Source organism: Caenorhabditis elegans, chromosome II (assembly GCF_000002985.6).
Source record: "Caenorhabditis elegans chromosome II".
NCBI lineage: Eukaryota > Metazoa > Nematoda > Chromadorea > Rhabditida > Rhabditidae > Caenorhabditis > Caenorhabditis elegans.
Genome location: NC_003280.10, coordinates 13,157,266 through 13,174,801, shown reverse-complemented (window position 1 = coordinate 13,174,801; position 17,536 = coordinate 13,157,266). Strand labels below are relative to the sequence as shown.

The window sequence follows — 17,536 nt, the reverse complement described above, 5'->3', positions numbered from 1 at the left end:
CTCATGAATATATCAATTCCGGTGATTGTGTCGCGACGGCAAACGGTTGTGTGTTGAAGTGAAAAAGGGGGAAATAAAAATCAGCTTAGCCTATGTCTCTCTATCCAGGATTCAATTGCCATCGTGTCTTGAAGGCGGGCAGACCGGTTCCGCGCAGTCCGAGAAGTTGCAGCAGGCGGCGGCCGTGAGGAGGGATGGGGGAGAAGAAGAAGAAGAAGAAGCAGCAACCGATCGCCTAGCCACTTTTTGTATCATTTTTCCCGAGATGCTTCTTCTTCTCTTTTTCTCGCATCTTCCATCCTTATCAGCTTGATTTTGTTTCGATATTGCGATCTTGCGGGCTAACTAGCTTTCCACGTCAGTCAATTATTCTTTGATTTTCACAGCTTCAATTTGTGATTTTTTGAGTTTTTAATTGGTTTTTGGTGAACTATATCTATAGATAAATGTACTCTCTTAACTACCAAAGCATTGTGAAAAAATTATCTACAGTACCCACAGCTTTTTTGATAAAACAAAAGAAAACCGATATTTACAGTAACTTTTATTCCATCTTCATATCCCAATTCTAGACACGCTAGAAACATCTTCAAGGTTCTTCAACTTTTTTGTTTGGTTTAAAAATTTCTGGGAAACCAGATTATGTAAATTTATTTTTAATGGGAAACGCAAACTACAGTAGCCAACTGCATTGGCATCCCGACTAGTTCCACGCAGAATTTTTAACTTTAATTGACTATGAGAAATGAGTAAAAAGATGTGTGTACTTTAACGGTAATAAACATATGTAAGAAGCAGACTTGCGCAGGTTATTTGAAGGAAGGCAGGCAGGCGTAAATTTATGTGCCTACGTGGAAAAATTACTTTTTTTCAATTCCGACACAAGTACACATAATGTAACAACGCCGTTTCCGAATTAAATCATCACAATTCAAATTTGTTTTGATTCGAAAGTACACTCGTCATTTGGCTCTAGCTCAGGCTACATCAGAGTTTAACCCAAGTTTCAACTCTTGCCAAACTTCGGCCCAAGTTTGAAACGAAATAAGAAAAGTTTGGCCAAAATTCGGTAAGAGTTGGGTGAAACTTGGGTTAAACTTTGATGTCGCCTGAAACCAAGTTTTGCCAAAGTCTTACCCATCTTTCGCCCAAGCTTAGCCAACAACTTCTGATCCAAATTAATATCTTTTTGGCCAAACTTGGGTAAGAAGCTAGAGCCAAATGCCGAGAATCCTACGGTCAAGTCAAGATTATAACATTTTGCCTGCACGAGATCTAAAGTAAGATCTAAGTTTCAAAAATTATTTTAAGCTTGCATTTGTGCACACACTATATACATCGATGCACCATGTCCTCAAGACATTAGTCTTCCTTGATTTTGCTCCAACTATCCCGTAGCTCAATTTGGGAGCACTTATCTTTTTAATGTTAAATTTGTCAAAAAGTGTTGAACTATGTGCAAAACTATAGAGAAATAAATAACAATCTATTTGCCAGTAGTTAAATTGTTCGAGATACAAACTTTCAAAATTTAGCTTTGTGTCTGAGCATTTTTGTGGCTCTCAACCAATATGTGTTAGAAGACACAAAACACAGGCATCATACCATAATCGTACTGTGCTTTAATGCTTCCTAGAACACCTTTCACTCCCGTCAGTCATTTCAATTCGCTATGCTTCATAGTTTATTCAATTATCCGTCTGGCGACACCAGACATTGCAACTAACTACCATTGGAACGGTCAATTATGAAATGACTTTCTTCCTCCAGGAGGTCTCGATGTATACTTCAAATGTCCTAGAGAATCAGACGGTAGAAGAAGAAGAAGAAAACACAAAACTAATGCTAATTCAAATGGCGGGCGGCTAACTGGCCGCCAAAACCCACCGGGAAGTCGCTGGGAGAATGACAACGGAAGGGAAGGTGAACGAACGGTGTGAACGTGTTAAGATGATGATGTTGTATGCAATGACAATGACAGTTAGCTAGGACAACAATGATTTTCTGAAGTTTTTTGTTGCATTTTATTCTAATCGCCTCAACGGACAAGATGTTTGAACATTCTAGGGGAAAGTTACTATTGGGGAAAACGGGATTTCTATGAAAATTGTAGTGCTGCTAGAAAATTGAAAGTTTTTGAACTTTTGTTTTCAAAATTTAAATGGAACTGAAATTTTATATTTATCTTCCAACTGAATTTCAAAGACCGTATTTTCTCTGTTATGTAGTAGTGCACCGCAAGGGTGGGCGGCTAGCGATTTTTTTCCGGCAAATCAGAAAATTGCCGGAATTTAAGTTTCCGGCAAATCGGCAAACCGACAAATTGCCAATTTGCCGAACCTGCAGGAAACATGGCAATTGCCGAATTTGCCGGAATTGTGGCTTTGCACATTTTTTTTTGGAAATTTTAATGATCCTGCATTTATTATGAAAAATAAGCAAATTCTATGAAGATATCTAGAAAAAACGGGGAAAAATTGTTTCAAAAAGGCACAGTTTTAAGTGTTTCCGCCTTTAAAAAAATTTCTCTAAACTTTACCGAAAAAAAAACCTGAGTGGAAATTGTGGAGATTTCCGGCAAATCGGCAAACCGGTAATTGGCCAAATTTGTCAAAAGAAAAAAAATTGCCGAACTTTTGCCTCCTCTGGTGATTAATTATGTATTGCTATGTTCAAAATTAACCGAGATATAGTTTTTCAAAGTAAAGTAGTGTGGTGCATTATTAATAGAGAAAATACCTTGAGACTTCTAGTACTCGACTTTTCAAATTTTTTTTTTGCAAAATTGTTAGATAACTCACAATTAGATCAATTTAATTCAAGTTTTCAATTCTACAATTAAAAAAATCTCTCCACATTGTAAATACAATAGCGAAAAAATTGGCATAGAGAAAGTGCGCCCTTCCGCTAAAGTTCAGTGGGAAGAAAAACCGGTAAAACGGCATTTTCGAATTGGAGACTTTTTTCTGTTCATGCACATTTTCGGTGACTTTTTGAGTTCAATTAAAAAACTTGACGAAATGATTTTGTATTCATTTTAAAGTTAAACTTCCAAGGCTTCTGCCGAAAATTGCCGATTCGCCGGAAATGTTTAGAGGTTTTTTATAAGACAAAAACACTTAGAACTGTACCTTTTTGAAATTTTTTTCCCGTTTTCTTTAGATATTTTCAAAGAATTTACAATTTGTTTTAAAAAATGTGCAAATTTTCGGCTATTGCCGTTTTTCCGGCAAATTCGGCAAATCGGCATTTCGGCGATCTGCAAATTTGCCAGAAGTTTTTAATTCTGGCAATTTGCCGATTTGCCGGAAAACATCGTTTGCCGCCCACACCTGATACGAAGCCTAGATGTAGTGAAATTCTTTCTCTTCTGAAACCAGTATTTCATCTATAGTAAAGGCGCCAAGGAGGAGCCTATTCGCGTTCGGGGATTACAGGCGAAAAACGGGCAATGGGAGAAGGCAAATCGGCAAACCGGCAAACCGGCAGTTTGCAAATTTGCCGAATGGAATTTCTGTCGAAAACTAACTTATATAAATCAACATTTAAAATGTCTTGAACTAATTAATTACTGTTCACATCTGCCATCATCCCACAACGTTTTTCCTTCCAAATCTTCTCACCTGCTTACAGTGATCAATTGCAAGTTTCTTGATTCTTCTTCCTCCTCATCGTTTTCTTTTTTCATCCAATTCTCCCTCAAAACTACCGCTTCTTTCGCTAGATAGCGCACCGATTGCGTAGCCCCCCCCCCCCCGACTCCTTCACCTACCTCAACAGCTTCTTCTCCCGTTTTTTGTGAGTGTGTGTGTCAGCTTCATCGAATGAATGAAAAGAGAGAACAGAGACACTAGGCTATTACGTGCATACGTTTCGAGAGGATCCTTCTGTTGCTGGCGGCGGCGGTGGCGTTGGCTAGCTGATGCCGAACAGAAGAGGACTGGTTTAGAGGCGGCGGAGCGATGGATGAGGTGTTGTTGGGGAGGAGGAGGTGGATGGCGGCCGGGAAGGTGGTGGAATAATACTAGTACTTTGCTAATTGGCAAACCGAGATCCAATTTCTCATTCTAGAATCTTTTACAGTAATCGGCGTCCGTTGTCATTAGATTTTACATGTATTCCTTGTCTTCCCATTTTGAAAACTCAAGTTGCAGTTGAGTTTTTAAGTTTTTTTTTCACTATTTTTGAAAAAAGTAACGCTCTGTAGCATGTAGTCTCTATAACAAGATCACGTATCAATATCTACCGGTTGCCGAATTTGCCGAATTCGCCGTTTGCCGAGCTCGACAAATTTTGAAATTTGCCGCACACCCGCGTAAAGTATCTAATTTTAACTTGTGTTTAGTATTTTGTAAACAATTTTCGAAATAAAGCTCTAAGAATCAGTCTTTAAGATGTAGCTTTGAGCTCATTTTGCTCATTCTTCTAGATGCACACAATCTATGAAACATTCATTTTTGGCACATAAATTCTCCGTTAATCAGAAAATTAAGCTAGGGTTCTTAAAATCGTCAAGCCAAGCCGATTGGCCGGAAATTTTCAATTCCGGCACTTAGCCGGTTTGCCGGATATAAGGTTTGCCGGAAATGTTTACAGGGATTTTTGTAAGACGGATACACTTAAAACTGTACTTTAAAAAAATTTAACGTTTTCTTTACATATTTTCATTGAATTTTCTTACTTTTCAAAATAGATGTAGGATGATTCATAGGATGCGAACAATTTGGCCAAAATTTTTCGGCACGTGTCGTTTTTTTGGTAAATTCAGCAAATCGGCAATTTGCCGGTTTGCCGATTTGACGGAGATTTTCATTTTTCAAAATAGATGTAGGAAAATTAATAGGATGCGTACAATTTTGCCATTTGTCTATTAAAATTGAAATTCTGAAATTTCCAAAAAAAAAAAGGGCAAAACCACAATTTTCCAAATATTTCCGGTAATTGCAGCTTTTCCGGCAAATTCGGCAAACTGGCAATTTGCCGGTTTGCTGGAAATTTCAATTGCAGCAATTAGCCAATTTGCCGATTTGCCGGAAAAAATTGTAGCATTTTTTATTCAAAAAAGGGTTCAAAAATAGTACGAAATAGTACGAAAAAAACTTGGTTCAACATAAAAATGCATTTCTCATTAAAAAAAAGACCGTAAAAATTAAAACAAACCAAAACTACATTTAAAAAATTTTAGCCCACCATCTGCCGCCTGCACTATAAATTTTTAATATCGACCCCGTTTTTTCTAGTATTGATCCAGATACAGAATATTTCCCATAGCCTCCCTTTATGGTGACAATCAACAAATCTTCAGGTCAATTTTTATTGTTTTTTTTTGAAGAATATTTACTTGTATTGACTGAAAATTTCAGCGTTTATGATCTGGAAATCTGTAAATCATATATTTACCCAAATATTGTTGGTCAGGCTCATTGGTCATTTTCTTGCGTTTATTAGAGTTTAATTTTCTGCCTACAATAGGTAATAGTTGTGTCTTTAATTCGAGTTTTTTTTATAAATTTTGCTTTAATTATATTTTCTTAGCCAAGTTTTTTAAATTTCTTATCGTCGGTTATATCAAAAAATTGCGAACTGACAAAAGATTCGTTTTTTTTTGGCTTTTCCATTGATATGTAAAGTATGTTTGACTTTTAAGGTTTTTTTTCCAGGTTTAAAAGTTTTGAAACAATTTTTTTGTTATTAAATTTGATCTGTCTTTCCAAATTTTTTATTGCGAAATGAAAAAGATTCCAAAATGTTGGAACTGAGCTGGGGAACTTTTCAATTTTTCTACTAGTTTTCTGAAAATGTTTCTTTTTCGTCTGATAAATTCCGCTTTTTCTCGTTGGTTCAAGCGGAGGAACGTTATCAAACAATTTGAGTTAGTCTGAATGAAAAGGTTGGGCTAATTTTTTTGTCGACAAATGCGGAAACTTGCCGGTTTGCCGATTTTGACGGAGATTTTCAATTCCGGCAAGTTGCCGGTTTGCCTTTTGCCAGATATCAGATTTTCCGGAAATGTTTAGAGGGATTTTTCTATGAGACGGAAACACTTAAAACTGTGCTTTTTTGAAAATTTTTTCCCGTTTTCTTTAAATATTTTCATGGATTTTGTTTATTTTTCAAAATAGATGTACGAACATCCATAGGATGCGTACAATTTTGCCAATTGAAATTTTGAATTAAAAAAGTGCAAAACTACAATTTGCCGATCATTTTTCGCAACTCGCCGGTTTGCCGATTTGCCAGAAATCGTTAAATCCAGCAATTCGCCTGTTTGCCGATTTGCCAGAAATTTTGAATTCCGGCAATTTGCTTATCTGCCGGAAATGTCACATCGGCAATATGCCCGAAAAAATCGTTTGCTTAGTTTTTCCGAACTTTGGCACTTTTTGAGCTCAAAAAAAATATTGCGATTTACCGAGTATGACGAATAGCAATTTCGCCAAATTTGCAAAATTTGCCGTTTGCTGAGTTTGGCAAATTTTCCCAATTTGCCGCACACCCGTTGAATGCATCATATGTATATTGGCGGAAAAAAACAACAAAATTTGATAAAAAATGTTATACTTGGTCAAAAAACTTTTAAATAAATTTTTTTGTTGCTACCCGAATTTTCTGGAACTCACTAGAAATCATGCCGACTGAGAAATTAAAAAAAAAATAAATCGAAAGCTGAAAATCTGCCATGCCAGCACTCCCTTCCAAGTTCCAAAAACGGACAATTTTTTGAACCAATTTAAAAAAAGCGTTACATATTCATGCCATCACTTCTCTTTTTTTTCATTCGCATCTTCTCCATCTTGATCCAGAGAGGGGCAAGTCGATGCCGTTTCGTGTTTGTTGTATTGCCAATTGATCCTAATCGCATTGATGCAATAGTCTGGCATTGCTTCTTCTTCTTTCGGCAAAACCTTTTCATTTAGTCCGGTTCCACACGGGCCTCCTTTTTTGCCCTTTTTGCTTTAATTTTTCACTTTTTATAATGCGTGTGTGTGTGTATATCTTTTCGCTTGCCCCTCTAATACTCACTTTTGCGCATCACCATCTTTTCACTCATTACAGTGGATTTCTGAAAGAAATGGAAACGCATGTTACACTCACACCTTTCGCTAGCGTCTTCATCTCTGAATCCTTTCGTTTTCGGTCACTCAGCAAACATGTTACCTCTCTCTCTTTCTTTCTCTGTCTTTTTCTGTTCCATTTGTTACGCAATCGGAATAGAAAAGCAGTTCCAAACTGCCCGTTCTTACCCGCCCTTCCAAGTTTTCTCTCAATCATTTCCCCTTCGATTGCCTAATCTTCCAGTTTGGCTTCTTCATTTTCCCTTAACAATTTAGAATCACATTTTTCTGAGCTTCATCTAATATTTAAATTTGTGCCAAGCGTTCCTACATTGCAAATCAATTGTGTCTTTTTAGGCTCTAGCTTCAAATTTGAGCTCAGGAACAGCTGATCCATAGTTTTTAGTTTGGATCAAAACCTTCAAAACTTGTGTCTTATAAGGCGTAGGTTTGAGGTAGGCAAAAATATAGTTTTCACTTGATTTGGAGAAACTGAAAATTCTCAAAAATGTTCGTCGAATTTTATTCCGACAATTTTCAACTTACCGACAATTTTGGTGCATGTTTTCAATCTGGATTCAGTTGTTTTAAATATTTAAAATACAAGTTAATGTCTGACAAAGCAAATATAGTTATATGTATTTTTTTTTCAATTTTAATGACAAATATTGGGAGAAAATGCCACGCTAGCTCATTTTTTAGAATTTTTGGACACAAAAACATCAAAAAATTTTTGTAGAGACAATGCATATTTTACACGACCACAGCCACAGTACCCGCAAGTATTCTGATATGTATTTTGAACAATTATTCGATATTTTATGTGTTTGCAAAATTTTCCAAAAAATTGAAGCTTCTGAGTTTTAAATAGTGTCAAAAACAGGCAAGACAATTTCGAATCACTTGTAGGTGCGGTAACTGCAAATTTCAAGTTGTTTCGTAATCCGTACCAGGGGTGGGCAGCAAACGATCCGGCAAATCGGCAAACCGGCAAATTGCCGAAATTGGAAATTTCCGGCAAACCGGCAAATTGACGATTTGCAGAATTTGCCAAAAATTTTTTGCCCTTTTTTTTTTGGAAATTTCAGAACTTCAATTTCAGACAGCCGAATTAAGCACATCCTATGAATATTCCTACATTTATTTCAATAAGTAAGCAAATTCTGTTAAAATAACTAGAAAAAACGGGAAAAATTCAAAATGGCACAGTTTTAAGTGTTTACGTCCTGTAAATAATCCCTCTAGACATTTCCGGCAAATCTGATATCCGGCAAACGGCAAATCGGCAATTTGCCGAAAATGAAAATTTCCGGTAAATCGGCAAACCGGCAATTTGCCGATTTGTCGAATTTGTCGACAAATCAATTTGCCGAACCGCAATTGCCGCCCAGCCCTGATTCTATCGCATTTATTTTTGTGTCAAAAAGCAGAAAACTCCGCAACTGGGTAATTTTATATTTTATAGGGCTCCTAAACATCTTAAAGTTCTTTCAACTGGGGTTTTTGTAGGGAGCATCGCAGAATTTTGAAAATACTGGATTTTAAAATCATGTTTCTCCCTGTTCTATTACTTTTAACTGATATACCCCCTGATCCAATGATCTCCAATCAACTGATCGCAATCACATGCCCCCTCCGAACTAGCGGACACATGAATAAAAATCAGCTGTTAAGTCCATGTCGAACCCCTCGTATCTTGTGTAATAGACTGCTCACAATTCTTTTTTGTTCTTATCACCATCACATGAATTGTCATTTCTCGAGACCGGTTCTTCGCTTCTCTGCGTCTCTCGATCTCTCGCCTTATTTTCAGACCGTGTTTTTTACTTTCAAATTTCAGTTCATTTCAACTTCCCCTCTAAGTACATAACCTCTTCAAATATCAAATATTTTGTGTGTCATAGTTATGTTTAATCTTCTCTCATTTTCACTGTTCTCTCATTCTCGTTTATCCGCAACTGACCCTGAAATTTTTGTGCCCGCCGTGTTTTTCACGAATTTCACAGTTTTCAGGGGTATTGGCTGACCGCGACACATTCATCCCGTTTTTCAGATTTTTTACATATTTAATCAAGTCAGGGAAGGCGCACGATGAGCAAGGTGAAAGGGTGAGATTTTTGACGATACTTTTAGAATTTTCGAGGCTAAAATACAAATTTCCGGCAAATCGGCAAACCGGCGAATTGCTGAATTTGCCGAATTTGCCGGAAAAACGGCTTTGAAAGCTTTTTGGAAATTTTAGAATTTAAATTTTAATCGGCAAAATACTACGACTATTTTAAAAAGTAAGCAAATTCTATGAAAATATCTAAAGAAAATCGCGGAAATAATAAACATTTCTGCCGGAAATGAAAAATTCCGGCAAATCGGCAATTGTCGAAAATTTCCGGCAAATTGTGGTTTTGCACGGTTTTTTTGTTGGAAATTTCGGAATTTCAATTTTAATAGACAAAATTGCACGCATCAAAAAATCAAGGTTTTAAGTGTTTTCGTCTTATAAAAAAATCCCTTTAAACATTTTCGGCAAATCTGATATCCGGCAAGCGACAAACCGGCAAATTACCGGAATTGAAAATCTCCGTCAAAAAAAATGTGCCGACAAAAAAATTGCCGAACGGCAATTGGCCGCCTCTGTACATATATATCGACTAATTATTAAAGAAATATGAAAACATAAGAAATAGATGAAGAATTTGTCTAGTTAATAGGTAGGGAAGTAGGCACGTAGGTTTTTTGTGCCTACATGCCTATATGCATAGTGCATAGGGACAGAAAATCTGAAGTTCTAAAAAAATGCTTAAAAACTTGATTAAAAAGTGTATGATTTTGTGCCTACACAGAAAATTTGACTTTGTTTTTTTTTGTTTAATTCCAAACGCGTAAAGCTTTCAAAAATATTTGTTCTGAATATTATCCTTGCTGAAAACACTTTAAAATATATATTAAAGCTTCCTTAAAAGTTTAGTTGAAACCTCCATTTATTAAAAAAAAGTTTTAAAAAAGTTCATAACTTATTCAGTTGGTGTTCCATTGTGACATGGCTATATATTCTTGTCAAGAATATGTATATCTAATTAATAATTTTATTACCACAAAAAATTCCCTTCAAAAGTGTAAGCTGGAGCAATTTGAAAATGTGCAATTTTTAGAAATTTTTAATTTTAAAAGTCAAAGCAAAATTTTAAATAAAATTTTCATAATTGATATTAAATCAGTTTTTGTGCAATTTGTTAAAAGGTTTAATTGAAATTATTGATGCACTATATTTTACGTGTCACATTTTTTACAGCTAAAGCTGTAATTTTGAAAAAGCTTGATAAGTCTAACTAGTGAGATTAAGTGCACTATTTGTGAACAGAAGAGATAAATAAATATCCTGTTCGTTATCACTCGAACGGTTTTATCAGCCGAGATATAGTGGACAGAACAGTGACAACGCCAAAAACTGGCAATAATGATACTTCCTCCCCTCCCCATCCCAACTTTTTTGGATTATTTCATACCCACAACTTATTTATTTTCCAGAGATCTCGAAAAGTCTGACAAGCGTCCACCATCGTCCATGTCAACTGGTTCAGCTGACAGTGGTGTATTCTCATCGGGAGTTCATGCTTCATCACCTAGTCATAGTCAAGGATCATCATCGCAGAGTGGGCCACCGAGTCCTACTACTCAGTTGAACTCGTTGCTTTTTGAAACTGCTAACCTGATTGCGGTGAATGAGCAATTGAGAAAGGAAATTGCAGAGTTAGTTTTATTTTGTTGCTTGGCTCCAGTTTCTTGCGCAAGTTTTGCCCGAAAAAATTAACTTGGAATTTCGGCAATTGCCGGTTTTGGAAATTTTCGGCATTTGGCAATTCTGTGCAATTGCCGGTTTTAGAAATTATCGGCAATATTGGCAATTTCTGCATTTGCCAGTTTTAGAAATTCTCGGCAATCGGAAACTGCAGGTTTTGGATATTTTCGGCAATTGGCAATTTTGACAATAGCCGGTTCAAAAATTACATTACTTTGAGCTTGAAAAAAAAAAAGTTCATTAAAGTGCATGTTTAAGGTCCGGCAGTTCTGATTTCCGAAAACCGGCAATTCTGACGATTGCCGGTTTCGGGAGTTTTCTGCAATCGGCAAATTTGGCAGTTGCCGAAATTGCCGAAAGCAGAATTGGGCCAAATTTCGGTTAAACTTTGGGCCTAAATGTCTTGCCCAACTGTTGCCCAAGTTAACTTTTTTGTGCCAAATTTGGGCAAGAAGCTATGTTTGAAACCTAAACACCAAACACTGTTTTTCAGAAACAAGCAAATCCAGACGAACCAGATGCGAGCACTCAGATACTCCTCAAATCCAGTCGATCAGCCATTTGTAGCGAATTCGATATCACCACATCACGGGTTTCCACAGTGAGTTTTAATTATTCAAATTGTTAAACCAAAAGAAATTCAAAATCTTTTTGATTTGGAAAAAATGTGAAAAAACCAAATCAAAAACCATTGAAAAAATTCAAAGATAACGTACCAAGTTTCAACGCATGTATCTAAACTATTTTTTGTGATATCAAAAAGTTTTTAACTGCACTAATGTAGCTGATAATGTGATAAATATTTTTGTAGTTGAAAATGCTTTCATAGCGCTTAAAATAACTAAGATGTAAGGTGTCAAAGTAGTGGAAAATTTCCACAAAAAAAAACCATTTTTAGAGTTTCTCCTAATAATTACATTTTCCAGACGCCCCCCTCGCGGCGAACGGCGGATGCAAAAGCCCGAATCTTACAAGACGGTCATTTGTCAGGCATGGCTCGAGTCGAAAACATGCACTTTTGCTGAAAATTGCCGATTTGCACATGGAGAGGAAGAGCTGCGCCCGGCGAAGTGAGTTTTCAAAATTTTTGCGCATAACTTTTGGCGCAGGGGTGGACAATTTGCCGATTTGCCGGAAATTTCAATTCCGGCAATTTGCCGATTTTCGGAAAAATTCAATTCCGGAATTTTATCGATTTGCCGGAATTTCTATTCCGGCAATTTGCCGATTTGCCGGAAATTTCAATTCCGGCAGTTTACCGATTTGCCGGAAATTTCAACTCCTGCAATTTGCCGCTTTGCCTGAAATTTGACGCGCAAAAACCCTGAATATTTTCAGACTGGAATCACGACAAAACAACAAGTACAAGACGAAACTTTGTGACAAGTACACTACCACTGGACTATGCCCCTATGGCAAACGGTGTCTTTTTATTCATCCCGATAATCAGCCAAATGCATATATCAGAGCTGATAAGCTTTATGAGGTTAGTGATGGAGAGGTGGCCTAGAAAATTCAAGTCGGCTATCTTTTGAAACTAAAATGTATTATCTAGACTAGAAATTTTGGATTTTTTGCCCAAAATTGCGGTACCCGGTCTCGACACGACAATTTTTACTAGATTTTGAAACTACACTATTCTTTAAAGGCGCACACCTTATTGTATATTTGCTTCACCAACAAAAATATTTCGCGTCGAGACCAAGTACCGTACCTATGCCGCAAAAATCGCAAATTCCTGTAATTATTCAAAAACTCCAATTTTCAGGTCTCGCAGCGCCACGCACTCGCAGATTTACGGGATCACGTGGAATCACAGATTATGACAGGAAATACGAGAAACTCGTATAATCAACAGCCGCCACCGATGGGCGGTCTAGAAATGCAATCTTCACCGATGAAATCGAGTTCTGACTCCAGTCATATGCGTTCTCCAATGGCTCAGATGAATTGTGAAAGTGAGTTTTTTAAAATAATTTTTTAGAAAAAAAACAAGTTTCAATAAATTCCTTGAAATTTTTTTTTCAGCCACGCGTCCTCACCCTAGCTGGCCGTTGGAATCTTCGTCCTTTTTCTTGCCACCCGAAATGTCTTCAATCAATAATAATAATTTGATGAGCCCATTTGAGACGCCATTTCCCAACGGCTCCACGGGAATTCAACCACATTTTGTGACAGGTTAGATTTATGGGATATTACGGGAACACAAAATTCTGAGAATGCGTATTGCGCAACATATTTGACGCGCAAAGTATCTCGTAGCGAAAACTACAGTAATTCTCTAAATGACTACTGCAGCGCTTGTGTCGATTTACAGGGCACAGTCTCCTCCAGTGGAAATTTTGGTTTGTTGGCGCACTTCTCGTGCATCGCGTGCAAAATTGAGAAATTTCCGAAAACGTTCAATTTACTGTTTTTCTTCATATTTTTCATAACATAAGCTTTGGTGGAAGATTACTTTTCAAATGAACATCAAATTCCACTAGAAAAATGATGAAAAATATACGAAATATGAGAAAAACTCAATTTTTAGCGGTTTTTTCTTTTTATATCAGCGCTTTTATTTTTGAACCAAAATCAAAAATCTTTTTTTTTCCACCTTGCCCTTAATTAGCTTTACAATTGATACGTAATTAAAAAGTTTGAAATCGATTTTAAACCCGTGAAAACTGAAGGAAATCACTTTTCAACGGTAAAATTTTCCCACGCTCACGAGAAACGCGCAAGCCCCCTTGTTGGGTCATTTCCAGGAGGCTGTGCAGGGCTCTAGATTTTTGAAAAGAAATTCATTTCGAAAATCGAGCGCTACAGTAGTCATTTAAAGGATTACTGTAGTTTTCGCTGCGAGATATTTTGCGCGTCAAATATGTTGTGCAATACGCATTCTCCGAATTCTGTGTTCCCGTAATAAATTATTCCCCCATTTTTGTGTGAAATTTGTAATTTTTCTTGAAAAAACTTGTGAGCTTGAATTTCTCAAACTTGCGCGTCAAATACGAGGTACTAGGTGCAGTGAACCACAGAATCCGAATACTGTGCAAACACCGACACAAAGCGTCATATTTCACTCGCAAATTTGAAAGATCAATAATGGTTTTTTTTTTCGTGGAAAAAACACAAATTTCAATTTAAAATTAAAAAATTCCGAATTTTCAGCAAAACGGAGAGCAGCCTTTCCTCCAGTGCCTTCCAATTTCCAACAAGACGATGATAATATGTCATCAATTCCAGGATTCGACCATCTTGCAGAGGATATGGCTAAACATCTTGAATTGTGGTGACATTTTTCAGTTTTTTTTTAATTTGAAATTTGTTTGTCTTCCTTGTCTGTGAGTATTGTTCAACGATTAGTTACTAATAATATTTGAGTAGCAAGTGGTCCTAAATCCTTTTTTTTAAAGATTTTTAAATTTATAATAAAAATGGGACCACCTGATACACATCTCACTAATATTTTTTTCGCTTCTTTTTTTGAAAATTTTTTATCTCCTAATATTAATTATTTTTATTGCTCCCCCTAAATAAAGTTTTAATTTTATTTCACACAAGGGATAATACACGTTGCAAAAAGCGCAAAATCCTAAGCTTCTTTCTCTAAAAATTTTGGATGAGGTTGGTTCTTTTCTTTTTTTTTGGGAGGGAGAAACGGAATAAAACCGGAATATGGAGCAAAAAAGAGACGGGAAAAACGAAATTGATGCATACTGACTACGAAAATCAAAAAGAAAAGGCATCTAGAAAGTCGTGTGAACAATTCTGAAACAGGCAAATGTACAATTGAACGGGGACTTTTTGCAAAAAAAAAATTTGAAGGAATAAGTGAGTATTTTCGATCGAGATGCTCCGCACAGCTGCTCACTTTCCGATCCGTTGGCGGACCTTGTTGTACTTGTCCGTGAGCCGGTCCACTCCTGACGCGAATCGTCGATAGCCATTTTGCATGTGAGCAGCAATCGCCAAGACTACGTAATAGGTCTGTTGAGTCAACTTCACTCCGTAGAGAATCACGTCTTTTGTCACGTTGTAGAGCAGAACCTGAATAAAAACTGTTTTGTTTTTGAATTCAAAAATTTATCCAGAAATTTGTGCGAATTTAAGGTTTTGAAGAAATAGTATTATTTAGGGCTATAAATTCTGCTATTTCTGCGCAAAATATTACGGTATCCGGTCTCGACACGAAATATTTTCTTGAAGCGCGGAGGAAAGGTGTGCCGCTTCAAAGTGTACTGTAGTTTCAATATTTCAATGTTGCAGAATTTTTATCGACTTTTTATAGTTTTTTCCACGATTTGTCAACTCCTAATGTTTTTTCTTGTTATATTTGAGTTTTTTAATTAAAAATAATTTTTGAAAAACAATGAAAAAACCGCATCAACAAGAATTTTGAAAAAAAAAACAATTTTTGAGTTTTTGTTGATTTTTTATAGTTTTTTTTGTTAAAAAAATATATTCATTTTTTTTATTTAAAAGCTCAAATATAACGGTAAGAACACAATAAATCTTAACAAATCGTGAGGAAAACTTCGATTTTTGATTTTTATCATTTTTGTCAAAATCTATTGTGTTTTTATTGTTATATTTGAGCTTTTAAATAAATATATAATTTTTTTTAATAGAAAAACTATATTTCAAGCTTGACTAATAAGAGTTTCAAACTACAGTAACCTTTAAAGGCGCTCGCCTTTTCGCATTTGAAAAGAATTTGTCGTTACGAAACCGGGTACAGTGTGTCTGACTCAAAAATTAAAATTTTGAATTAAATTTTAAGTCTGGGTGATAATATATTTTTTTAGAATTCGTCAAAACTAAGAATACAGCACACGAGAACGATTTTTCAAGCTCATTTTTTCATTTTTTAAAAGTAATTTTTCAGTTTTTCTTTTGAAGAAAACAACAATGTGATTAAAACAGGAGAATTAATTAATTGGAATTATCTTAAACATAAACTTTGAACGAAAAAAAAAGTTTTGGAAAAGAAATTCGGCGGATTTTTTTTTGGAAATTTTCCAATTAAAAAAATTACTATTTTTGTAAATTTTCCAATAAAAAACATACCACAGCCTTGGTAATAGCGGCTGAACGAATAATTCCTGTCACTTGCGATGGGTACGACTGCACGGATTCCACCCATGTATCACGCTCCCATACTCCGACTCCTCTACGATCGGCAACCTGCAAATTAATTTATATAATTTTTTTCCAATCCGATTATTCCGCACCTTTTCACTCATAAGAAGCCTACTAATAAGCCTGGAGTAAGCCGGAATCGTCTGCAGCGACTTCAAATGCTTAACTTGATCCGGAGCTGGGACACGGGCATAGCCTCGGCGGACAACTTCCAGATTGAGATTAGTACGGCCAAATGCTGTTCTTTTGACGGTAACATCGGCGTCTACAGCGTCCGGAGCTCCTTCTACGTCCTAAATTAAAGATTTTAGGTAAAAAATGTGGGGAATTTGCTTTAAGACACGCCTATGGGGTCACAAAGACCGAATATCATTATAAAAAAATTTTAAAAAATTTTCTCTAGATTTTATATGATTTTTTGATTTTGAAAATTGAAAAATTCCTATTTGAAACTTGCATTATTTTTTTAATTTATTCTCATTATTTCACTGATTTTCTTCAGTTTTTGGGGTTTTTTTATCGGAAAATGAACGAAATAAACTAGAAAAAGCACTGAAATTGCTTAAAACTGTAAAATACACACTGATTTCAGGCTCGTCGTCGTTGGAACGCATAATTTCACAGTTTTAGGCAATTTCAGTGAATTTTCTTGTTTATTTCTTTCATTTTCCGATTAAAACCCCCCGAAAATGAAGAAAATCAGAGGAATAATGAGAATAAATAAAATAATTTAGTGAAAATAATGCAAGCGCGCTCCAAGCGGTAATTCAAATAGGAATTAGGGGAAAACTGGGATTTTTTTTTCAATTTTCAAAAAAAAATTATATAAAATCTAGAAATTTTTTCTGAATTTTTTTATCATGATATTCGGCCATTGTGACCCCATATGCATGTTTTACATACCTTAATAACGGTAAAAGTGACGGGTTTATTGGTAAGCCTCAAATCCTTCGCCAAAAATTGCTGTCCAGATTGAGAGAGCTCTACACCGGCCAGCCGCAGATTCAGAAGGCCCGTATCGACATTCTTTCGCTTTGGAAGGAACGGAATCTTCATAATTGGCTCATGTTCGACACGAAGTTCTCCACTTGGAAGTACCTCACGTACTCGTCCCTTTAATTCCAGCTCCTTTCGAATGAAATCCTTGGGAATTTGATTAACATGTTGGAATTTGTGGAACTGCAACATTATGATGACGATGATTTTTCAGTAGAAATATTTTTTTGCGAGAAATTCTTACCAATCTCGAGTTTCTCAAATAGATGATGACTCCGGCGAGACCGACACCGACGATTGCGCCCTAAACAAGCAATTAAAAATTGGTGATGTTTTTTGATGTTTTAAATTCCCAATTCTTACCCGTACGGCTAGAGCCGTGTATCTGTCGATCGGATCGACAACTTTTCCGCCGTCTGGGATGGATTTGGCGGTTGGAATAGCTTGCCCATGGTCCGGGTGTGTGGCAGCAGCTTCTGCGTCCGCCATTTATCTGAAAAAGATTAAGAATTAATTAAAAAATATTCTAGAAGGCTATTTTTTAAAGTTTAGGCATCAAAAA

At 36.1% G+C, this 17,536-nt stretch overlaps 2 protein-coding genes and 1 non-coding gene across 3 annotated transcripts; 2 read left to right on the top strand and 1 right to left on the bottom strand.

The window, feature by feature from the left end:
* The first annotated feature begins 6,817 nt into the window (after positions 1-6,817).
* On the top strand, positions 6,818-6,955 carry F32A11.8. The gene has a single exon (NR_051824.1). It is a non-coding gene; the product is annotated as an Unclassified non-coding RNA F32A11.8 (non-coding RNA).
* Positions 6,956-9,068: 2,113 nt separating this feature from the next.
* Positions 9,069-14,387, top strand: moe-3 (CCCH-type zinc finger protein moe-3). The gene is made up of 8 exons (NM_064394.4): positions 9,069-9,163; positions 10,581-10,802; positions 11,345-11,452; positions 11,778-11,921; positions 12,190-12,337; positions 12,620-12,809; positions 12,880-13,029; positions 14,008-14,387. Exons 1-8 carry the CDS (start codon positions 9,147-9,149, stop codon positions 14,130-14,132), a joined length of 1,104 nt encoding a protein of 367 aa, NP_496795.1. The 5' UTR covers positions 9,069-9,146; the 3' UTR covers positions 14,133-14,387.
* On the bottom strand, positions 14,375-17,467 carry F32A11.1 (Mitochondrial import inner membrane translocase subunit Tim21). The gene is made up of 6 exons (NM_064393.8): positions 17,338-17,467; positions 17,219-17,278; positions 16,882-17,157; positions 16,071-16,271; positions 15,907-16,023; positions 14,375-14,886 (listed from the first exon to the last, which is right to left on the bottom strand). The coding sequence occupies exons 1-6, from the start codon at positions 17,461-17,463 to the stop codon at positions 14,707-14,709; spliced, it is 960 nt and encodes a 319-aa protein (NP_496794.1). The 5' UTR covers positions 17,464-17,467; the 3' UTR covers positions 14,375-14,706.
* Positions 17,468-17,536: the final 69 nt, after the last annotated feature.

Coding starts and splice junctions, on each gene's coding strand:
- F32A11.1 (NM_064393.8), bottom strand. CDS start 17,463: ATGGCGGACGCAGAAGCTGCTGCCACACACCCGGACCATGGGCAAGCT. Junction 17,158..17,218: donor ATTTGAGAAACTCGAGATTG/GTAAGAATTTCT, acceptor ATAATGTTGCAG/TTCCACAAATTCCAACATGT. Junction 16,024..16,070: donor GGCTTCTTATGAGTGAAAAG/GTGCGGAATAAT, acceptor ATTAATTTGCAG/GTTGCCGATCGTAGAGGAGT.
- moe-3 (NM_064394.4), top strand. Junction 11,453..11,777: donor CCACATCACGGGTTTCCACA/GTGAGTTTTAAT, acceptor TACATTTTCCAG/ACGCCCCCCTCGCGGCGAAC. Junction 12,810..12,879: donor GGCTCAGATGAATTGTGAAA/GTGAGTTTTTTA, acceptor TTTTTTTTTCAG/CCACGCGTCCTCACCCTAGC.